This window comes from Salmo salar, chromosome ssa09 (assembly GCF_905237065.1).
Source record: "Salmo salar chromosome ssa09, Ssal_v3.1, whole genome shotgun sequence".
NCBI classification, from domain to species: Eukaryota; Metazoa; Chordata; class Actinopteri; order Salmoniformes; family Salmonidae; genus Salmo; species Salmo salar.
In genome coordinates this window covers 54,446,344-54,471,776 of record NC_059450.1, presented here as the reverse complement: position 1 = coordinate 54,471,776, position 25,433 = coordinate 54,446,344, and the positions used below count along the sequence as shown (strand labels likewise).

The 25,433-nt window shown below is 43.1% G+C and overlaps 1 protein-coding gene across 2 annotated transcripts in view; it reads right to left on the bottom strand.

The window, feature by feature from the left end:
* nsd2 (nuclear receptor binding SET domain protein 2) overlaps positions 1-15,878 on the bottom strand; it is a 65,430-nt gene extending 49,552 nt beyond the window's left edge. For both annotated transcript variants that reach the window (XM_045723823.1, XM_045723822.1), the window contains exons 1-6: positions 15,731-15,878; positions 11,271-11,942; positions 10,726-10,918; positions 10,423-10,592; positions 2,035-2,409; positions 1,707-1,854 (exon numbers count right to left, since the gene is read on the bottom strand). In XM_045723823.1, the coding sequence (XP_045579779.1) occupies positions 1,707-1,854; positions 2,035-2,409; positions 10,423-10,592; positions 10,726-10,918; positions 11,271-11,486 (1,102 nt within the window). In that variant the 5' untranslated portion in view covers positions 11,487-11,942; positions 15,731-15,878. The remainder of the gene's footprint in view (positions 1-1,706; positions 1,855-2,034; positions 2,410-10,422; positions 10,593-10,725; positions 10,919-11,270; positions 11,943-15,730) is intronic.
* Between the last annotated feature and the right edge of the window lie 9,555 nt (positions 15,879-25,433).

Genomic DNA, 25,433 nt, shown 5'->3' with positions numbered 1-25,433 from the left:
CGGAGACAAACAAAATGGCAATGACTGATTTTCTGTCGACACTCGACACCATTGTGGAATAATTTGAATATTAAGATTTTGTAGTTGAATGGAGAAAGCTGACCTGAGAGCAGCGCTGCCTTTCCATCCCATCAGTATCGACATGCCTCAATGATGCACTTAGCCAACCTTCTATGTTCTGTTTTGAGAAACGCATGTGACATCTTCGGTCGTTATATCGTTAAATCACTTGTAAGCTTAAGTTCCATCGCTATCAGGAAACCGGGCCCTGATCAGTAGTGTTGAATTCTAGCTTGAAATATACCAGAACTTATTGATTACATGTATAACGATATGTTGGGGTCAATGGAGAGTGGATAAAAAGTAGGTGAATGGAAAGTTACTGAGTGAGACAAGGGGAAAGGCAGAAAGTTTACATTCTGGGCCTCCCGAGTGGCGTAGTGATCTAAGGCACTGCATTGCAGTGCTAGCTGTGCCACGAGAGATCCTGGTTCGAGTCCAGGCTCTGTCGCAGCTGGCCGCTCCTGGGAGACCCATGAGGTGGCGCACAATTGGCCCAGTGTCGTCCGGGTTAAGGGAGGGTTTGGCCGGCAGGGATGTCCATGTCCCATCGCGCACTAGTAACTCCTGTGGAGGGCCGGGCGCAATGCACGCTGACACGGTCGCCAGGTGCTTCCTCCGACATATTGGTGCGGCTAGCTTCCGGGTTAAGCGGGCATTATGTCAAGAAGCAGTGCGGCTTGGTTGGGTTGTGTTTCGGATGACGCACGGCTTTTGACCTTCGCGTCTCCCGAGTTTGTACGGGAGTTGCAGTGATGGGACAAGACTAAGTACCAATTGGATACCATGAAATTGGGGAGAAAGAGGTAAAAAAAAAAAAATGTTGGGAAATTGTACATTCTGTCAAAACATGTTATTGTTAAATCTCATGGCTGCTGAGAGAGGCAAAGGCAACAGTCTGGTTTCAGTCACTGATAAGGTAGGACAGCCGTGGATTAGGGAGGAGTGACGAATTCGTCCCGAGGTCAGGTCAGATGAAGTTTGAAGGAACAGTCCTATGACACACACATATACTTCCACGCCCAAAGGTTCTAGCAGGAGGCAGGGCCATGACTACACCAGTGAGAGGAACCAATTAAGTTCCTGACTAGCAACAGAGATGTATTGCCTGTCTAGATGTGCAAGGAGTTGACTCCTCCTAGTAAGAGGGTATAAATATATGTGCTTGTTTGTGTGTATATGTATATATATGTGCTGTTTGACCCAGTGGATGAATAAACTTGGTTTGAGCTTTTCCTAGTCATCCGTTTGAGTTTTTACTCCGTTTGTTGAGAACCTAACAAGAGGCCCTATGGAAATAATGGACCGAGTTGATATCAACAACAGCTCACCTTTGGGATCTTCCTTCAGCTGTTCTTTAATCAAATAAATGTTTATATAAAAACAGCACATTTCAGACATGGAATGCAACGCAATGTGCTTCACAGGAAAAAAATATCTGAAATATTTACTACACACCAAACAGATGTAAACAAAATGACAAAACCTGAACGACAAAAAATGAGAAGTGTCTTAATATTGGAAACTTTCTTAGCTAGAGGAAGAAGACAAAACTAGCTGTCAGCTAATGCGTAAGTAAGCTAAATAATACCTATAAACTGACCACACAGAGAAACAGACGATATGTTGATATGACCCTAACTTACCTATAGCTGTAGGTGCAGGTGACGGGGTTTCTGGAACGTCTGTTGTCACAATAACCACTTTGGATCTCTTCCTCTCAGTTTTCAGTTTGGACCTTTTCTGGTTCTGAGATTCAAGTAGTTCAGTCTCTGAGGTGGTGGAGAGGCCATCCTACAAACATGTTATTTCAAACTTAGGACAACACAAAGATCAGCAGAAACACCCTAGAAAGTGACTGTTTTAACGCTTGAAACCCAATTTTAAACCTATCAATACATTGGTCTGTAAATAACGTACTACACAGACCATGAACATTGAGGTAAGAAGCAGTATATGCTAGTTATTCCAGACCTGAAACGACATCTGTGTTGGTCCTTTAGGGAAGACCACAATGTTAGCTTTCTTTTTCTGTGTAAAAGTAGTCTGCTTCCGTTTCCCATCTGTTTTTCTGGGGCCTCCTCTCTTCTTCCCCAGGGAAGTGCTGCTGTCTGCCTGGGGGCTCAGCCTGGATGGTCCCTGTTCCAGGTCTGGAACAGAATAAGGGCCGGCCTCTGCAGGGTAAAGCTTAGCCAGCACGCGGGGGTTGAGGTGTGGTCCGCCACTATCGTGGGTAAAGGTGTACTTGACCAGGCGTTCCTCCAGGGTCAGGCAGGCAGCCTCCTTGGCCTGAGTGATGCCCACCACCCACTGGGCACGGACCTTACGAGGAACGGACGGAGTGGTACTCTGAGGACAGAGGACAGTAGAGCTCAGAATTACTAGTGGAAGACAGTTAATGTTAGGGCTGGACAAAATATGTAAATCATTTGAATTAATGTTCTAAACGCCTGTATGGTAAGAATCAAGTGTTCTACTTTGTTATCAAGCAAATACAGTGACATCAGAAAGAACTCAGACCCCTTGACTTTTCCCACATCTTGTTACAGCCTTATTCCAACATGGATTAAATACATGTTTTCCCGCAAAAACAGATTTTTTGAAATGTCAGCGAATTTATAAAAAATCAAAACAGGAGATACCTTATTTACATAAGTATTCAGACCCTTTGATATGTGACTCATTATTGAGCTCAGGTGCATCCTGTTTCCATTGATCATCCTTGAGATGTTTCTACAACTTGATTGGAGTCCACCTGTGGTAAACTCAATTGATGGGACATTTGGAAAGTCACAGTTGACGGTCCCACAGTTGACAGTGCATATCTGAGCAAAAACCAAGCCATGAGGTCGAAGGAATTGTCTGTAGAGCTCCAAGACAGGATTGTGACGAGGCACAGATCTGGGGAACGGTACCAAAAAAATTCTGCAGCATTGAAGGTCCCCAAGAACACAGTGGCCTCCATCATTCTTAAATGGAAGACGTTTTTAAACCACCAAGACTCTTCCTAGAGCTGGCTGCCTGGCCAAACTGAGCAATTGGGGAGAAGGGCCTTGGTCAGGGAGGTGACCAAGAACCCGATGGTCACTCTGACAGAGCTCCTGAGTTCCTCTGTGGAGATGGAAGAACCTTCCAGAAAGACAACTTCCTCTACCATAAAGGCCTGATTGGTGGAGTGCAGCATAGGGGCACTCCTCTGTAAAAGGAACATGACAGACGGCCAAAAGGCACCTGAAGGACTCTCAGACCACGAGAAACAAGAGTCTCTGTTCTGATGAAACCAAGATTCAACTCTTTGGCCTGAATGCCAAGCTTCACGTCTGGTAGAAACCTGGCACCATCCCTTCCGGCAGGGACTGGGAGACTAGTCAGGATCGAGGCAAAGACGAACAGCGCAAAGTACAGAGATCCTCGATGAAAACCTGCTCCAGAGCGTTCAGGACCTCAGACTGGGGCGAAGGTTCACCTTCCAATAGGAGGGCAACCCTAAGCACACAGCCAAGACAATACAGGAGTGGCTTTGGGACAAGTCTCTGAATGTCCTTAATTGGCCCAGCCAGAGACCGGACTTGAACCCGATCAAACATCTTTGGAGAGTTTTTTTTTATTTAACCTTTATTTAACTGGGCAAGTCAGTTAACCTGTTGAGGACAGACGTTCCACCTGCGGAACCCCTTTCCGCCTGCGGAACCCCTGGCCAACAGCATCACACGGCGCAAAATACAAAACCAACTAAAATACCACAATTCAATTTTCTCAAACAATCAACTATTTTACACCATTTTAAAGATAAGACTCTCGTTAACCTGTTGGGGGTAGGGGGCAGTATTTGCACGGCCGGATAAAAAACGTACCCGATTTAATCTGGTTATTACTACTGCCCAGAAACTAGAATATGCATATAATTATTGGCTTTGGATAGAAAACAACCTAAAGTTTCTAAAACTGTTTGAATGGTGTCTGTGAGTATAACAGAACTCATATGGCAGGCAAAAACCTGAGAAGATTCCTTACAGGAAGTGACCTGTCTGTCAAGTTCTTGTTCTTCTTGGCTCTCTTTAATGAAAACTGAGGATCTTTGCTGTAACGTGACACTTCCTACGGCTCCCATAGGCTCTCAGAAGGCGGGAAAAAGCTGAATGATGTAATTCCAGCCACTGGCTGAAAAATATTAGCGCCTTTGGTAAGTGCTCTATCAGAGGACAATGGGACGGAGGCGCGTGCACGAGTCGACCCCATGTTTTTATTTTCTCTCCCTTTGAACCTAAACACGCTTTCCCGGTCGGAATATTATCGCTTTTTTACGAGAAAAATTGAATAAAAATTTATTTTAAACAGCAGTTGACATGCTTCGAAGTACGGTAATGGAATATTTAGAAATGTTTTGTCACGAAATGCGTCGTGCGCGTCACCCTTCTTTACAATTCGGATAGTGTCTTGAACGCACGAACAAAACAGAGGATATTTGAACATAACTATGGATTATTTTGAACCAAACCAACATTTGTTATTGAAGTAGAAGTCCTGGGAGTGCATTCTGACGAAGAACAGCAAAGGTAATAACATTTTTCTTATAGTAAATCTGACTTTGGTGAGGGCTAAACTTGGTGGGTGTCTAAATAGCTAGCCCTGTGATGCCGGGCTATCTACTTAGAATATTGCAAAATGTGCTTTCACCGAAAAGCTATTTTAAAATCGAACATAGCGAGTGCATAGAGGAGTTCTGTATCTATAATTCTTTAAATAATTGTTATGTTTTTTGTGAACGTTTATCGTGAGTAATTTAGTAAATTCACCGGAAGTTTGCGGGGGTATGCTAGTTCTGAACGTCACATGCTAATGTAAAAAGCTGTTTTTTGATATAAATATGAACTTGATTGAACAAAACATGCATGTATTGTATAACATAATGTCCTAGGGTTGTCATCTGATGAAGATCATCAAAGTTTAGTGCTGCATTTAGCTGTGGTTTGGGTTTATGTGACATTATATGCTAGCTTGAAAAATGGGTGTCTGATTATTTCTGGCTGGGTACTCTGCTGACATAATCTAATGTTTTGCTTTCGTTGTAAAGCCTTTTTGAAATCGGACAGTGTGGTTAGATTAACGAGAGTCTTGTCTTTAAAATGGTGTAAAATAGTCATATGTTTGAGAAATTGAAGTAATAGCATTTCTAAGGTATTTGAATAACGCTCCACGGGATTCAACTGGCTGTTGAGTAGGTGGGACGATTTCGTCCCGCCGACCCTAGAGAGGTTAATCTAACCACATTGTCCGATTTCAAAAAGGCTTTACAGCAAAAGCAAAACATTAGATTATGTTAGGAGAGTACATAGACAAATAATCACACAGCCATTTTGCAAGCAAGCATATATGTCACATAAACCCAAACCACAGCTAAATGCAGCACTAACCTTTGATGATCTTCATCAGATGACACTCCTAGGACATTATGTTATACAATACATGCATGTTTTGTTCAATCAAGTTCATATTTATATCAAAAAACAGCTTTTTACATTAGCATGTGATGTTCAGAACTAGCATACCCATCGAAAACTTCCGGTGAATTTACTAAATTACTCATGATAAACGTTGACAAAATACACAACAATTATTTTAAGAATTATAGATACAGAACTCCTTTATGCAATCGCTCTTTTCGGCGAAAGCACATTTTGCAATATTCTGAGTACATAGCTCGGCCATCACGGCTAGCTATTTTGACATCCGCCAACTTCGGGGTCACCTAAACTCAGAATTACTATTAGAAAAATGGGATTACCTTTGCTGTTCTTCGTCAGAATGCACTCCCAGGACTTCTACTTCAACAACAAAGGTTGTTTTGGTTCCAAATAATCCATAGTTATATCCAAATACCTCCGTTTTGTTCGTGCGTTCAGGTCACTATCCGAAGGGTGTGCGAGTACATTTCGTGACAAATTTTTTAAAATATTACATTACCGTACTTACAAGCATGTCAAACGCTGTTTAAAATCAATTTTTATGCAATTTTTCTCGTAAAATAGCAATAATATTCCAACCGGGCAACGTTGTATTCATTCAAAGGGAAAAATAAAAAAAATGGAGAAGTCTCGTGAATGCGCATCTCCAGTCTCACTGTCTCCAGGCTGACCACTCACAAACAGAGCTGCTGTACTTTGCCCAGAGACAGCAGACACCCCATTCCACTTTCTGGCGGCTTTAGAGAGCCAATGGAAGCCTTAGAAAGTGTCACGTTACAGCACAGATGCTGTAATGACGATAGAGATGCAACAGAAGGACAACAAATTGTCAGACAGGGCACTTCCTGTATGGAATCTTCTCAGGTTTTGGCCTGCCATATGAGTTATGTTATACTCACAGACACCATTCAAACAGTTTTAGAAACTTTAGAGTGTTTTCTATCCATATCTACTAATTATATGCATATTCTAGTTTCTGGGCAGGAGTCGTAACCAGATTAAATCGGGTATGTTTTTTATCCGTCCGTGAAAATACTGCCCCCATCCCAAAGAAGTTAACAACAAATTCTTATTTACAATGACAGCCTATGAACAGTGGGTTAACTGCTTTGTTCAGGGGCAGAACGACAAATTATTACCTTGTCAGCTCGGGGATTCGATCTCGCAACCTTTCGGTTACTGGCGCAATGCTCTAACCACTAGGCCACCTGAAAATAGCTGTGCAGCAATGCTCCCCATCCAACCTGACAGAGCTTGAGAGGATCTGCAGAGAAGAATGGGAGAAACTCCCCAAATACCTGTGAACCAAGCTTGTAGCGTTCTACTCAAGAAGACTCGAGGCTGTAATCGCTGCCAAAGATGCTTGAACAAAGTACTGAGTAAAGGGTCGGAATACTTAAGTAAATGTAATATTTCAGTGTTTCGTTTTTTATATTTTTAAAAACTTTTAAAAACCTGTTTTTGCTTTGTCATGTTACTGTACCACACGACATTATAACCATTACGTCACCGTACCACACGACCACTACGTCACCGTACCACACAACATTATAATTACTATGTCACCGTACCACATGACCACTACGTCGCTGTACCACATGACCACTACGTCGCTGTACCACATGACCACTACGTCGCTGTACCACATGACCACTACGTCGCTGTACCACATGACCACTACGTCACTGTACCACATGACCACTACGTCACTGTACCACATGACCACTACGTCACTGTACCACGTCACCCTTCTCCCCAATTGCTCAGTTTTGCCTGGGCAGCCAGCTCTAGGAAGTCTTGGTGGTTCCAAACTTCTTCCATTTAAGAATGTTTGAGGCCACTGTGTTCTTGGGGACCTTCAATGCTGAAAAAATGTTCTACCCTTCCCCAGAGCTGTCCCTCGACACAATCCTGTCTCAGAGCTCTACGTACAATTCCTTTGACCTCATTTATTTTTAAAAGTTTACCCCTTTTCTCGCCAATTTCGTGGTATCCAATTGGTAGTTCCAGTCTTGTCTCATCGCTGCCTCAACTCCCGTACGGACGAGAGGCGAAGGTCGAGAGCCGTGCGTCCTCCGAAACACAACCCAACCAAGCCGCACTGCTTCTTGACACATTGCCCACTTAACCCGGAAGCCAGCCGCACCAATGTGTCGGAGGAAACACCGTACACCTGGCAACCGTATCAGCGTGCACTGCGCCCGGCCCGCCACAGGAGTTGTTAGTGCGCGATGGGACAAGGACATCCCTGCCGGCCAAACCCTTCCCTAACCCGAACGACGACATTGGGCCAATTGTGCGCCGCACCATGGGTCTCCCGGTCACGGCCAGCTGCAACAGAGCCTGGACTCAAACCGAGAATCGATGCAGTGCCTTAGACCGCTGTGCCACTCGGGAGGCCTTCACGGCTTGGTTTTTGCTCGGACATGCACTGTCAACTGTGGGACCTTATATAGACAGGTGTGTGCCTTCCCAAATCATGTCCAATCAATTTAATTTACCACAGGTGGACTCCAAACAAGTTGTAGAAACATCAAGGATGATCAATGGAAAAAGGATGCACCTGAGCTCCATTTCGAGTCTCATAGCAAAGGGTCTGAATATTTATGTAAACAATATGTTTTTTTATATGAATTTGCAAAACTTCCTAAAAAAACCTGTTTTCGCTTTGTCATTATGGGGTATTGTGTGTAGATTGAAGAGTCATTTTTTTTAAAATCAATTTTAGAATAAGGCTGTAATGTATCAAAATGTGGAAAAAGGGAACGGGTCTGAATACTTCCCGAACGCCCTGTATATTCAGCCTGTTGGAACCATTGGTATAGACTCAGGTATAATTTCACAAGCTCTGAATTCATGATATTATTGCTGACTGTTTACATGGATTTGACCTTTAAATTGTACAACAAAGCTTATTTAGAGAAAACATAAAAAAAAATATATATCGCCCAACCCTAATTACTTATTTGGCAAAGTGGGCAAACTTAGGCAGGAAATGCCAACAACAAGCAGTGAGCCATCGTACTCATGCATTAAAAAAAAAAAAATTATAAAAGAAAAGCATTTCAAGTTTGAATTTTGTAAAGTTAGTGTGGGAGATGTGCAAACATTGTTATCGATCAATAATGACAAGCCTCCTGGCATTGACAACTTAGATGGAAAGCTACTGAGGATGGTAGCTGACTCTATAGCCACTCCTATCTGTCATATCTTTAATCTGAGCCTAGAGGAAAGTCTTTGTCCTCAGGCCTGGAGGGAAGACAAAGAAATCCGCTACCCAAGAGTGGTAAAGCGGCCTTTACTGGTTCTAACACCAGACCAATCAGCTTGCTTCCAACTCTTAGCAAACCGTTGGGAAAAAATTGTGTTTGACCAAATACAATGCTATTTCTCTGTAAACAAATGAACAACAGACTTTCAGCATGCTTATAGAGAAGGTCAGTCAATATGTACTGCACTGACACAAATGACTGATGATTGGTTGAAAGAAATTGATAATAAGAAGATTGTGGGAGCTGAACTGTTAGATTTCAGTGCTGCCTTTGATATTATTGACCATAACCTGTTGTTGAGAACTTGTGTGTTATGGCTTTTCAACCTCTGCCATATCGTGGATTCAGAGCTCTTTATCTAATAGAACTCAAAGGGTTTTCTTTAATGGGAGCTTCTCTAATGTCAAACATGTACAGTGTGGTGCACCGCAGAGCAGCTCTCTAGGCCCTCTACTCTTTTCTATTTTTACCAATGACCTGCCACTAAACAAAGCATGTGTGTCCATGTATGCTGATGATTCAACCATATACACATCAGCAACAACAGCTAATGAAGTCAATGGAACTCTAAACAAAGAGTTGCAGTCTGTTTTGGAATGGGTGGCCAGTAATAAACTGGTCCTGAACATCTAAAACGAAGACATTGTATTTCGTACAAATCATTCCCTAAATTCTAGACCTCAGCTGAATCTGGTAATGAATGGTGTGGCTGTTGAACAAGTTCACTAAATTACTTGGCGTTACCTTAGATTGTAAACTCATGGTCAAAACCTATAGATTCAACGGTAGTAAAGATGGGGAGAGGTCTGTCCATAATAAAGTGATACTGTGCTTTTTTGACACCACACTCCAAAGTTCTGCAGTCTCTAGTTTTAACTGATCTTGATTATTGTCCAGTCGTGAGGTCCAGTGCTGCAAGGAAAGACCTAGTTAAGTTGCAGCTGGCCCAGAACAGAGAAGCACATTTTACTCTTCATTGTAATCAGAAGGCTAATATTAATACTGTGTATGCCAGTCTCTCTTGGCTAAGAGTTGAGGAAATACTGACCTCGTCACTTCTTGTTTTTATAAGAAACAATGTGTTGGAAATTCCAAATTGTTTGCATATTCAACTTACACACAGCACTGACCCCACCAGACATGCCACCAGGGGTCTTTTCACAGTCCCCAGGTCCAGAACTAATTCAAGGAAACGTGCAGCATTATACAGAGCAATAAGTGCATGGAACTGCCATCCATCTTATATAGCGCAGGTGAGCGGCACACCTGGTTTCAAAAGACAAATGAAGAAACACCCCCACCACACAACGCCTCTGCCCCATGTGACATGTATGTGTGTATGAACTGACATGTATGTGTGTATGAACTGACATGTGGAACTGATAGATACACACACACACTACATGTTCATGTTTTTAAATGTACATTGTAAAGTCTTTTGTCTGTAATGTATTTTTCGTCATGTGTCAGACCCCAGTAAGACTAGCCGTCCCCATTGGCGTTGACTAACGGAGACCCCAGTAAGACTAGCCGTCCCCATTGGCGTTGACTAACGGAGACCCCAGTAAGACTAGCCGTCCCCATTGGCGTTGACTAATGGGGGATCCTAATAAAGCACATCAAACCTTCCTGTGGACGACCCGGGAAGCAGGTTGCTTGTTGCCATGGCAGAGCTCGATATATTGCTCCTCCCCTCTGAACGACACCATGTTCTTCTCACAGATGTAGCCTCTCCCCAGGGTGTCTCCAAAATACTGGACGTGGTACATGATTCCAGCTGTCCGGCTGTTCATTGCTAAGGAAAAAAATGGAGCAAAACCATATTACAACCTGGGAACAGAAAGATCAGTGTGTGTCTGTAGTACAACGCTGCATTGTGTTTGTGTAGTACTGTGTACCTTTGTGTACATTTGTGTAGTACTGTGTACCTTTGTGTTTGCGGTGTGTGTTGAGTTCTGGATCAGTGGACACCATGCAGGGCCACCAGGGATAACCTGACACCTTGGTCCACACCACATCACCCACTGAGAACACTGCATGGACAGGGATAGACTTCTCCTCCAGGCTCTCCTCCTCCTCCTCCAGGCTCTCCTCCTCCACCAGAGTACTGGCCTGCTGGATCTGAGAGAAACCACAGCACCCGGTCAGAAACCAAATCAACACTGAGTATCAGGAGGACTCTCAGAAACAAGGACTCACAAGGAGTGTAACATTTACATTTTAGTCATTTAGCAGATGCTCTTATCCAAAGCAACTTACAGTAGTGAATGCATTCATTTCAGTTCATTTCATACATTTTTTTCCCCCTTCTTTTTTTTGATCTACTCTACTTTTCATCTTGATATAGCAACAAGAAGACATGACTCTATCATCCAAAGTGTTTGTTAAGGCAGATAAAGAACCAGTTCATGTTCTCCTTTATGGTGTACTACAGAATAACATTGTATTGAACTAGAGAAGTAGAGCCCCCCACCTGTTGTGGTGCAGCAGTGCCCTCTTCTGGCTGACTGGCAGCAGACACCTCCACAGGAACTGGGTTAGAGGTAGAGCTGTGTTTGACTGTAATGGGTCTTCTCTTTCTCCTCCCCTCCTTGCTGGCTAGAGCCACGAGGCCCTCAGTATCCGTGGGCAGGTTGGGCCCCTCTCCACAGCACGGCTCGAAGCGCGGCGGCTTCCCCTCGGACACCATCTTGGTGATCTTCAGTTTAATCTCGGGGGGAGGTGGCCTTCCTCTGGGGGCTGGGGTGGGAGGCGGGGGCCTCAGCACCCTTCAGGGTGGGGGGCTCGGGGGGGCACAGCTTGGGCAGCTTGTCCTGGTCGCCGTTCAGCATGAGGGACGTCAGGTCCTTTAGCCTCTCAAGCCTGTGGTTGTTATGGTTATGACCATGGGCAGCCATGTTGTTTAGAACACTGTCCTGGAGCGTCACGGCCAGCTGGGAAGCAGCCTTGTCCATCAGCAGGGCCGGGTCCGCCCCCAGGTCCCCCCCACCCCGACCATTCCTCCCCCCCCAGGGGCTCAGACGGCTGCTTCATGCCTACTGGGTTCAGGACCTCTGGCATCGAGGGCAGAGACCTCCCCTTACTGGTACTGTCCATCCCAGAGCGTCCCTTACTGTCCAGCCCATCCAACTCCAGCCTCACTCAGCTACAGCACAGAGAGAGGAGAGAAATATTGAATTACTCCTTATGGTCCAAAGCCCAAGAACCTTAAATAAAAACTTCCACTTTAGTCAGTTTCAATCTGTCTAATTATTAAATTAAACTGAATGTTGTCTAGTTAATAAAATAAATACATCTACTCTTCGTAATGGAAATACATACAGGTGTGTGCGCCTGAGTCTATACCAATGGTTCCAACCAGTGTACTGCTTGAGGAATTCTCAGGTGTGCTGCAAAACTTTTCCTAATCGTGACCATTTTTTTGAAACCTCACTTATAAACATGTAATGTTGACTTGGCAGCACTAGTGTTGGTCAGATAATACATGAAATGGTTCCATCTGGACAGTTGTTTCCAGTCCAATGTGCTCAGGCTGCTGTTACATTTGTATCACCTGAGGGGCGCGCATCACTAGCAAAGTAATTTGTATCATTTTACTTTTGTCTATAAAAACAGTTAGCACAACTAAGTCTGATAGGGTTTAGTCATTTATTTCTTAATATATGGCTCTGGGCTTAGCTATACCACAGCCTCCGCTCTAGAAACAAACCGAGAGGCTCTGGGCCACTGTGTTTGTTATATATATGCTATATATGTCTAGAAGATTTCACATTGTCGACTTTAAAATGTTGATAAACCTATTTGGTTTATACACTGTTTAGTAGCACAATCTTTTGAAAAGCCAGGAGGCATTGTTAATAAACTCAAAATAGGAATTTTCAAACAAAGACTCCAGAATGACAATACCGAGCATGCAAAAACAATTAGCAACAAGCTTGATCAACAGGTGAAAACATTCACAATGACACCTGTTCTAGATTACCCTTCTTCCTGCAGCAGGATATAGATTACCCTTCTTCCTGCAGCAGGATATAGATTACCCTTCTTCCTGCAGCAGGATAGGATTTACATTTTTATTAAGAGCGCTCCTGAAAAGGCATTAAACTTTGTAAATTGAGATTCTTTTTTGGAACTCTAGTGCAGTACAAGTGTTTGGAAATATGAATGGATAATTTGACGTATTTTTTAAATTGTATTATTTATACCAGTTAGGGATGCACGATATATCGGTGAACATATTGGAATCGGCCGATATTAGGTAAAAATGCCAACATCGGCCCGATGTCTAGTTTAACGCCGACGTGCAAAACAGATGTCAAAGCTGACTTGCATACCTATATAACGTAGATACATGACGTAAAATGTAACACTACTCGTGTAACACAGCATTCCTAACGGCCCAATGTCTGCTGTGTGGATCGAGCAGTCAAGTCAAACAGTCATTTGAAAGAGTAAGAACATTTCAGCGCGACAACTCCAAGGCGAAATCCATTAACTCCAAGATAACGGAATTCATTGCCCTTGACAATCAACCGACAATTCTCTGTTGTGGGTGATGTTGGCTTTCGCCGACTGGTTGAGCACCAGTGCACACTACCAAGTGCGCTATTTTTCAGATGTTGCCCTACCGGAGTTACACAGTAATAGCGTCACTGCTATTAGCTTCACGACAGACATTTGGACGAGCGATATCAGCCCCATGAGCATGCAGAGTCTGACAGCACAGTGGGTCGTCGAGGATTTCGTACTGATGGGGGACCAGTACGGAGAAAAAAAATGTAGGAAATGTATGCATTCACTACTGTAAGTCACTCTGGATAAGAGCATCTGCTAAATGACTAAAATGTAAATGTAAAATGTAGTATTGCGTGCTCATGAATGTGCTGGTTGTCATACTGCTGCTGCCATTTCAACGGCACATGAACCAACTAGCTAGCTCCATTCGAACAACTGACTGGAGAAATAAGTTCATCACTGATCCTGCAGCAGACGTGATACCCTCTGTCATGGCATTGAAACACCTGCTCAACAAAACTGCCCACAGGCTGTGAACAAGCGATTCGGTGGCATTCTCTCTTTACTGCATCTCCACCATGCTCAATCCTATGTACAAGGACCGCTACTTCGATGCAGACAAGAAACACGGTTTACGCGAAATGTTACATACACAGCTGGACAAGATGGAAACGGACACAGTGATAGTGCACACCGAGGAAGAGAGGCCACAGACAGACAGAGCTTAAACTTCACTGCTTGACATGTGTGATGAAATCCTGGTTGCGAATGAAAGACTGAACAAATGAACAACATAACAGCACAACAAGTAAAATAAATAGGTTTCGATTATGTTTTACTGGTAATGGGGACATACGTCAATGTCAACAAAATAACGGTTTGGTCAGTGTGGCGTGTAACCTTCATTGAACTAGGCAAGTCAGTTAAGAACAAAATCTTATTTACAATGACGCCCTACCCCGGTGTAACAGTACAGCTTCCGTCCCTCTCTTTGCCCCTACCTGGGCTCGAACCAGGGACCCTCTGCACACATAGACAACAGTCACCCTTGAAGCATCGTTACACATCGTTCCACAAAAGCCAAGGCCTTTGCAGAGCAAGGGGAACAACTACTTCATGGTCTCAGCGCGAGTGACGTCACCGATTGAAACGCTGTTAGCACGCACCCTGCTGACTAGCCATTTCACACTGGTTACACTGGACCAATTGCGCACCACCCTATGGGACTCCCAATCACCGCAGAAAGTGATATTTTTAAAACCATATATATTTTGGGGGTTTTCACAAATGACTTATTGGATTTTCTTGTTGGCAAAATAAAAGTGGCCATTGATTAAAATGCTATATGATTTGAACGAGTTATCCATATTACAATGTCATGAAACGTGGCCTTTTATTTTGAAGGTTTCTTCATTACCATAGAACGTGACGTCATCGTGCGCGCTACTGGCAGTAGACTGGAGCTGAAGGATGCACCAAGCACAAACAAATCTAACTATAACAATAGTGCAGCAAACAACTAGCTCGTCTGAAAATGTACAGGACGATACATCAGTCTGATCAAATAGAACTAAACCACATCGTTAACTCACTAAAATGGCTCCACATTCAAATCTTAAGTTTTAAATGAGTAGCTTAGCTCGATAAGTTTGGTAGCTAGTCAGCAAGTTATCAACCAACGCAAACTGATCTGATAAGCGCTTTAGTGGGCTTTCCCGCACATGATAAATGTAGCAGCTAACGTTACCTAGCAATGAGAAAACGTGTTAGGTGCTCACTAAGCCACAGAACAATGAGAGGGTTAGTTATAAACATATTTGGCCAAGTACTCTGGTGTCCCAATAATGATCAGTACAGGAAAGGTCCAGATAGTCACTGATTAGCCACTGAATGGTTACCTCCCAGCATCATCCACCGAGAAAAGCCGCGGAAACTCGAGAAAGCTTAGTTAGTTACCGGACTTCAACAACAGCAGTAGTATGCATTACCAAGCACATCATAGATCCCACATTCTCACTCTGGTAAAATACTTGAAATGTTGAGATTGTGACGAGACAACTACTTATCTAAACTGGCGTAAAGTTACAGCTAGCTAACGTAACTAGCCATTTAGCTAGGAACCCTGGCTATTGGCTAAGGCTAAATAAGTAGCGTCGACTAAACCATGACAGATACAGAATGACAATGTCCTGTTACTTCACATAGCTAGTGAAACGAATCAGAAAATGATCGGAATTAACCGACGCTCAATGACACAAGCTAGCTTCTGAGTAAATTCAAGTTAGCTCGATAAGTAACTGACATTCAGCTAAAGTTAGCTAGCTACCTGCCTGTGACATGCTACATTAGAGACACGTTTATTGAAAGATGATCACAGTCGCGTTCTCCTCTCATAAGCATAGTAATTGGTTAAATTACCTGCTGAATTTCTCGAATAGTTATCAAATTGGAAACTAGTCAGTTTGAATCATGTTAAAAACGCCGACTCCGTTGAATTTAAAGCTTGCGGGGAAACTCCGTTCCCCGAGTTCCAATCAGCGCGAAAAATACTCGCTTCCGATTGGTCGAGAGCAACTATACCGCTGCGTTTTTCTTCTTCTGTGGTATCATGGCGGTCCGCAAACTATCCTTTATGTTCATGCCGCCACCTACTGTGTTGGAATGTACGAGCAATCATGATCTGCCATGAAAATAAAATTCAAAACAAAATAAATCCCTAGTTTAATCCACAACCCCTCCCCAACCACATTCAACTTTATCTATATCATGCTGGAACACTCCAGCATTAGGATTGTTCAGCATGTCAACAACCATTTCAACCTTAACATCTATTACCCCCAATATCTCTTTTGCCCTCTCCACAATGCCCTTCTATCCTGGCATTTCTGCTTTCCACAACCTGAGTCATATTAATAACCTTACCATGTGGCTCAGTTGGTAGAGCATGGTGTTTGCAACGCCAGGGTTGTGGGTTCGATTCCCACGGGGGACCAGTACGGAGAAAAAAATGTATGAAATGTATGCATTCACTACTGTAAGTCGCTCTGGATAAGAGCGTCTGCTAAATGACTAAAATGTAATTAAAATGTAAAAGCTATGAAATCAACTTTATTCATTATCAAAGTGTCCTTTGATGCTGCACATTCATGAGCACCAGATTTCTGAACAGGCCTCCAAACAAGCATTTCGCTACACTTGCATTAACACCTGCTAACCATGTGTATGTGACAAATAAATGTGATTTGATTTGAAACCATTCCAAGACCATCAGAAGCACCAGCCCGACAGCAGGTCCACTTACTACCGGTACGTCCATGTGAGCTCCATCATTCCACACTGTAGTTCCACCAATCTGTGTTACAGCCTCTGCAGTCTGCATACAATACATCATGATTAATTCTATATCTCTGAGCCTCTCTAGCCTCTCTCTGCACCTGGCATCCAGCAAATTCTGTACTATGTTCCGTCCCACAATTACAACACTTAACCTTCACGTTGCTCCAAACATTCACCGTAATCATGTTCCCCTCCACACTTGGCACATCTTTTCTTCCCACTGAGCAGCTACATGTCCCATTCTTTGGCATTGAAAACATTGCAGTGCATATGGGATAAATTCTCTAACATTAAAACTAAGAAATCCTATCTGTACTGTCCCAGGCATAAGCTTCTCAAACATCAGTAGCACTGATATACTTTCACTTCTTTGACCTTCTTTCATACTGATCAACCTTTAGGCCTCAATCACTTTTCCTCCCTTCACATTTTCTTTAATATTATCGATGGACATAGATATTGGGATACCAGTGATGACTCCCCTCGATCTAGCATAACCACCAGGGATATGGCTTTTAATCGTCTTCCCATTAGGCTTTTCCATTTTCAGAATCTCCTCTTGCTGAGCCTGGCTACCACACCATATTAACAATCTACCATTTCCAATTAACTGAGCTAATTTGACTTCACCTAGCTCTTTCTCTATGGCATTAGTTCATCAGATAGGGTGTAAATGAGGCCCTGCGGTCTCATCAAACACCATCACCACTTTCCACTCCAATACACCACTACTCCTGTTTCCTACCTTGGCCCTCGTTATGCTTTCTTTACTAGACGCTCCACTTCTTTCTGTATCATGATCTCTCTTCTTCCTTTGTCTTTCCACTACCTTGACCCTCATCCTCCCGCTACATACCATTAGAACTGACACCCATATTGTTTACATTCCAGCACAGCTGTTGCTTCACCAACATTTTCTCAATTTCCTCCATTTTGTCCTCTCTACTCGCCACCATTTCCGACTCAGTCCTCCCACCTCTGTTCATCTCTCTCGCCGATCCTAACTTCAGCCTTTACAACAGTGGTAATGACCAGTCGTTAATACTAGGGGTGTGCCGACCTGGCCATACTCGTATTCGGAATCATATCGGTAAATTGACAGTTGATAGTCGGATCGGATGATACTTGTGATCGGGAAAAATATCTATATCCCTGCACCTTGGTAGAGAAAACTGGTTGAAGATTAGGAGCAACAAGGGTGTGTGTTTCTGTGTCCTCAACTTTCAAGGGGCAGACAAGTTGGCTGTCACTCAGTCAGAATGCGCATCGGTGCATGTATTTTCACTACCCTCGCCCTCTTGTTAGAGATTATGCACATTGATAACTTGCGAAACTAGCAAACGTCCTCGCCATTTGATTTATCATAGTAGCAGGCTAACAGGAGGCAGAAGCAATCTAAATGATCAGACCGAAACATGCGAGGAGAAGTGATCAAGTGAAATTATGAAGCGAAGCGCGTGGATGGAGAAATACAGCTTTGCTCTATCCAATCAGAGCAGCAGGACCAACATCCAGCCCACCCTTCCCTCTTCAGCTGTTAGCTGTTAGCTGAAGAGGTCCATCAGACAATTTTTCTTGGGATACTATACCTATTTTGCCAATTGGCCTGGACCCTTTTACTACACAGACCCCTGCTGATCCATCACGGCTGGTCTGCCGACGTAACCGCACGAAGGGGCTACAACTGACTTCTTCCGTCGCGACGTCCCTCTAAGGCCCTTCTGCTAGCCTGCTAGCCTCGGCCCGCTAGCTGTCTGAATTACTGTGTCTCCAGCTCGCCCAGCTACTCACTAGACCCAATGATCACTCGGCTACGCATGCCTCTCCCTAATGTCAATATTCCTTGTCCATTGCTGTTTTGGTTTGTAATTATTGCCTTATTTCATTGTAGAGCCTCTAGCCCTGCTCAATACACCTTAGCTAACTCTTTAGTTCCACCTCCCACACATGCGGTGACCTCACCTGGTTTAAATGATGTTTCTAGAGACATTATCTCTCTCATCGCCACTCAATGCATAAGTTTACCTACACTGTATTCACATCCTACCATACCTTTGTCTGCACATTGTTGGGTTCGACATTTTGAACATTGAGATATTAAATAAATGAGAGAGAAGAAGCATAAAATCAAAGGAGAAGTTAACCTCTCTGGGCTAGGGGGCAGTATTCTGAACTTCGGCTGTCTGACGTGCCCAAAGTAAACTGACTGTTACTCAGGCCCAGAAGCTAGGATGTGCATAGAATTGGTAGAATTGGATAGAAAACACTCTGCAGTTTCTAAAACTGTTAAAATAATGTCAGTGAGTATAACAGAACTGATATGGCAGGCAAAAACCAGAGAAAAATCCATCCGGAATTTTCTTTTTTTTGAGCTCCCTGACCATTCCTATGTTGGCCTATTGAATTTCCACCCAAAAAGCGCCCAGATTGCAGTACCTATGGCTTCCACTTGATGTAACCAGTCTTTAGAAAAGGTTTCACGTTTGTTTTTTGAAAAATGAACAAGTAGTTGTAGTTTTTCCAAGGTGTCCCTCATTAGGACTCTAGTCTTGTGGAGCGTGAATGTTTATTTACATATTAGGGTACCTGAGGATTAATTAGAAACATTGTTTGACTTGTTTGGACCAAGTTTACCGGTAACTTTTGGGATTCATTTGTCTGCATGTTGAACGAGTTGAACAGGTGGATTATTGAATCAAACGCACCAACTAAACATACTTTTTTGGGATATAAAGAAGGACTTTATCGAACAAAACAACCATTTGTTGTGTAGCTGGGACCCTTGGGATGGCAAACAGGGGAAGATCTTCAAAGGTAAGTGATTTATTTTATCGCTATTTCAGATTTTTTGTGACCCCTCTGCTGGTTTGGGGGAAAAGATTATGATAGGAGTATGCGGGGGCGCTGTCCTCAGACAATCAAATGCTATGCTTTCGTCGTAAAGCCTATTGTAAATCGGACAAAGCGGTTCGAGTACCAAGATTCTAAGCTAAAGAATGATGTAAGACACTTGTATTTTCATGAATGTTTAATATTACGATTTTTGTATTTTGAATTTCGCGCTCTGCAATTTCACCGGACGTTGTCGTAGTGGAACGCTAGCGGGACACCTAGCCCATGATTTGTGAATGACTACCTCATCTCTGTACCCCACACATACAATTATCTGTAAGGTCCCCTCAGTCAAGCAGTGAATTTCAAAAACAGAATCAAACACAAAGAACAGGGAGGTTTTTCAATGCCTCGCAAAGTGCACCTATTTGTAGACAGTAAAAAGCAGACATTGAATATCCCTTTGAGCATGGTGAAGTTGTTAATTACAATTTAGATGGGGTATCAATACACCCAGTCACTACAAAGATACAGGCATCCTTCCTAACTCAGTTGACAGAGAGGAAACCACTCAGGGATTTCACCATGAGGCAAATGGTGACTTTAATAAATGGAACACTAGTCACTTTAATAATGTTTACATATCATGCATTACTCCTCTCATATGTATATACTGTATTCTATACTATTGCATCTTAGCCTATGCCGCTCCAACATTGTTCATCCATATATTTATATATTCTTATTCCATTCCTTACTTAGATTTGTGTTTATTAGGTATTTGTTGTGGAATTGTTAGATATTACTGCATTGTTGGTGTCACAACGGTCGTATTGAGGAGACCAAAAACGCAGTGGGTATAGTGATCATCTTCTTTTATTTAATTACTAAATAAAGTGAACACTTAAACGAAAACAATGAACGACAACCAACAGTTCTGTAAGGTAACCCAACTATACAGAAAGCAACCACCCACAAAACACAAGTGAAACGAACACAACTAAATATGGCCTCCAATTAGAGACAACAACAACAACCAGCTTCCTCTAATTGGAGGTCATTGCCACAAACCAACATAGATCTAGAAAACTAGAATAAACATAGAAATAAAAACATAGAACAAAACCCCCAAAACATCAAAACACCCAATACAAACACCCCCTGCCACGCCCTGACCAACTACAATGACAAATAACCCCTTTTACTGGTCAGGACGTGACAGTCTGAACTAGAAAAACAAGCATTTCGCTACACTCGCAATAACATCTGCTCACCATGTGTATGTGACCAATACAATTTAATAGGAAAAAACTGAGGATGGATCAACAACATTGTAGTTACTCCACAATACTAACCTAATTGATAGAGTGAAAAGGAAGCCTGTACAAAAAACATCCATCCTGTTTGCAACAAGGCACTAAAGTTAAACAGTAAAACATTTGGCAAAGAAATGAACTTTGTCCTGAATGTCAGGCAGAGCAGAACGGGTGAACCCAGGAGCAGACTCAGACGGGGAGGAAGTAACCAAGGTATTTATTGGAACATGGGGGAAGATGGAGTGCAGGCCAGAGGAAGCTCGGACGGGTTGCTGGAGACCAGGAGCGGAGGCTGAGGCTGGAGCGATGGGGGTTGAGACAGGGTAAGCAGGTCCGGAAGGGAATCCAAGGGAGTAGTGGAGTGGGGAATCCAGGATAGAGCAGCAGGGTGAGACGTGGGACAGGGACCAGAGTCAGAGCAGGCAGAACTGTAGCAGAGAACAAATCAGCGTCAGGCAGGGAATTAGGCAGAGCAGGGTAACAGGCAGAGCAGGGTAACAGGATCTGAGTAGTAACAAATAGCTAGAAGCGTGAACTGACTGAGCAGCGATTACGATCTGGCAGTGTGGAAGTGGCAGGACTGAGTATTTGTGGAGGTCTTGATTATGGAACGGGTTGCAGCTGGTGGGGATCTGCTCTGACTCCAGCACCCCTGTCTCTGCCCACACACACACACACACACACACACACACACACACACACAGGGAAAGACCACTGGGGGAGGCGGCAGGTCAAAGAGACACAGGATGACCAGTAGAGGGCGTAGCAGGAGCAGATGTGACACTGAATACAAAGCATTATGTTTGGGGAAAATCCAAAACAACACATCACTGAGTACCACTCTTCATATTTTCAAGCATGGTGGTGGCTGCATCATGTTATGGGTATGCTTGTCATCGACAAGGACTAGGGAGTTTTTTTAAATAAAAATAAATGGAATTGAACTAAGCACAGGCAAAACCCCAGAGGAAAACCTGGTTCAGTCTGCTTCCAACAGCCACTGGGAGACAAATTCAATAACCTAAGCCACAAGGCCAAATATACACTGGAGTTGCTTACCAAGATGACATGTTTCTGAGAGGCCTAGTTACAGTTTTGACATAAATCGTCTTGAAAATATATGGCTACACTATTGGCTGCCTAGCAATGATCAACACCCAACTAGACAGAGCTTGAAATGTTTTAAAAAGAAACATTTGCAAATATTGTACAATCCAGGTGTGCAAAGTGCTTTGAGACTTAGCCAGAAAGACTCACACCTGTAATCGCTGCCAAAGGTGATTCTAAGATGTATTGACTCAGTGGTGACAGATACTTCTGTTTCATTTTCAATAAATTAGCAACCATGTCTAAAAATATGTTTTCCCTTTGTCATCGTGGGGTTTGTGTGTAGATGGGTGAGACAAAACATTCATTTCATAAATCTTCATTTGAATTCAGGCTCTAAATATAACTGATTTTCGAGAAATAGTTTTTCCCTCTCCGTGTATTGAACAAAGTGAGGAAGTGCCAGTCCTCCGGGAACACTACATACTATAAGGAGAATGATAAATAACCTGTAGGATTTTAGAAAAAAAATTATGTTTGAGTTTGAAATACTAAATGTTCAATGAATGTGTGTATATCAATCAATCAATTAAATTGATTTATAAAGCTCTTTTAACATCAGCTGATGTCACAAAGTGCTGTACAGAAACCCAGCCTAAAACCCCAAACAGCAAGCCGTGCAGGTGTAGAAGCACGGTGGCTAGGAAAAATAGATAATATACGTTTCATGCATATACATTCGAACAAAGAACACCATCACAAATAGTGATTCACCATTTATATCTAAATATAGTATAACCTACCAATCAATGTATATTTTATTATTTATTAAAGGGATATTTTGGTATGTCCTGATTTTATATTTGAGATTCTTCAAAGTAGCCACCCTTTGCCTTGATGACAGCTTTCCACACTCTTGGCAATCTCGATTCTACAGCCATCAACATACTGTTGTCCTGCACATCGAATGTGCTTCATTGTGTCTATCGTCAGACTAAACAACAAATCAACTGGGGCCATTGGCTGGCATTTTTTCTTTAAAAAAAAACAATGCAAGAGAGACCAAATCAAATCAAACTTTATTTGTCACACGTGCCGAATACAACATGTGTAGACCTTACCGTGAAATGCTTACTTACAAGCCCTTAACCAACAGTGCAGTTCAGTCTTCCTGTCTTCGCTGGACAGCTGTTACACTGGTGCTGTGGCGTGGATAGCTGGTTACTTTGGAGAAGGAGGAGGTCAAAGTGGGGTGAGTGTAACCGGTGTGAAATAGCTGGCTAGTTAGCGTTGCACGCTAGTGGCATTTCAATCGGTGACGCCACTCACTCTGAGACCTTGAAGTAATTGTTTCCCTTGCTCTGCAAGGGCCGATGTTTTTGTGGGGCCTGCCTTCATGTACCTATCTACATTATTATTATCTATCCTGATGCCTTGTCACTTTACCCTGCATTCATGTACATATCTACCTCAAATACCTTATTATTGTCTATCCTGATGTCTAGTCACTTTACCCTGCCTTCATGTACATATCTACCTCAAATAGGTGAAGGTAGGAAACATCCCCTTCACTGTGCTGATCCTCAACAATGGGGACCCACAAGGGCGCGTGTTCACCCATGACTGTGTGGCCAAGCACGACAACACAACAGTAATAGGCCTGATAACCAACGATGACGAGACGGCCTACAGGGAGGAGGTGAGGGCTCTGGGATTGTGGTGCCTGGAAAACAACCTCTCACTCAATGTCAACAAAACAAAGGAGATAATCATGGACTTCAGGAAACAGCAGAGGGTGCACCCCCCTATCTACATTGACAGGACCGCAGTGGAGAAGGTGGAAAGCTTCTTCGCCCTAATTTCGTCCACCTTGTTAACTAGAGATTGGACATTGGCGAGTAATATTCTCAGAAGCGGTGGATGGTGTGCTTGCCTTCTGAGTCTGACCAGTAGGCCGCTCCGTCTGCCTCTCCTGCGGCGACCGTGTTGTTTTGGGTCGGGCTTCTGGGATTAGATCCAGTGTCCAGGGTGGAGGTCCGAACAAAGGATCCGCTTCAGGAAAGTCGTATTCCTGGTTGTAATGTTGGTAAGTTGACGTCGCTTTTATATCCAGTAGTTCTTCCTTGCTGTATGTAATAACACTTCAGATTTTCTGGGCTAACAATGTAAAAAATAATACATAAAAAAACAAATTACTGCATAGTTTTCTAAGGACCTGAAGCGAGGCGACCATCTCTGTCGGCGCCATCATCTAGATATTACTGCACTGTTGGAGTTAGAAGCACAAGCATTTCGCTACAGCCGCAATAACATCTGCTAATCACATGTATGTGACCAATAAAATTTGATTTGATTACCTTATTATTATCTATCCTGATGCCTAGTCACTTTACCCTGTTTTCATGTACATATCTAATTCTGTAACGTATACACAGAGATTCAGGAAAAATGAAGGTAAACAAAACAGGAGTTGCGTCCTGAGCGTAAACACAACAAATACTGCCTGAAGACTAAAGCTACTAAGGGATAAACAAATGGAGAGTAATCATAGGTTGAATGGCGCCGGAGGGGATGGCTGCCGTTTTACGTGCTCCTAACCAACTGTGCTATTTTGTTCATTTTTCCGTGTAGTTTGTAACTTATTTTCAACGTAATGTTGCCGCTACCATCACTTATGACCGACAAGAACTTCTGGACATCAGAACAGCGATTACTTACATCAAACTGGACAAAGATTTTTTTCTTTAATGAGTCCGACGCGAAGGATATACTGCTTTCTTGGGAACGGGCCCAAATCCCCAGTATTTGCGTGAAGAAAAGACAGAGTGTCACGATATTCTCCTTCATCTGAAGATATCTCGAAGTCAGAGTCAGACCAAAATGCAAGCGGGATGTGGATACTCATCTTTTAATGTAAAGAATAAAGAATACACAAAAAAACAATAACCACGAACGACTTCAGACAGGCCAACAGGCTATACATACAAAAAAGACTAGCAGTGTTAGCACAACCACCCACAAACCCAAGTGACAAACATACTCCTAATTATATGACTCCCAATCAGGAACAACGATCACCAGCTGTCCCTGATCGGGAGCCACACAGACCCACATAGAAATACAACACCCAGAACACACATACACAGACATACTCTGCCATGTCGTGACCAAAACTACACAACAACACCCTCTGCTGGTCAAGACGTGACACGGAGACAAAGGGGGCAGAAGTCGGGCTGCCCTCTGAGAATTCGTAGGCGAGTGAGTTAACCTCCTCTACCATCAGTCCTATTAGCCAATGTGCAATCATTGGACAACAAAATGGATGAGCTCCGATCAAGGATATCCTACCAACGGGACATTAAAGACTGTATTATATTATCTTTCACCGAGTCGTGGCTGAATGACGACATGTATAACATACAGCTTGCTGGGTTTACGGTCCATCGGCAAGATAGAACAGCTGCCTCCGGTAAGATGGCTTCGAACTGTGTCTATTTGTAAATAACAGCTGGTGAACGAAATCTAATATTAAGGAAGTCTTGAGGTTTTGCTTGCCTGAGGTAGAGTATCTCCTGATAAGCTGTAGA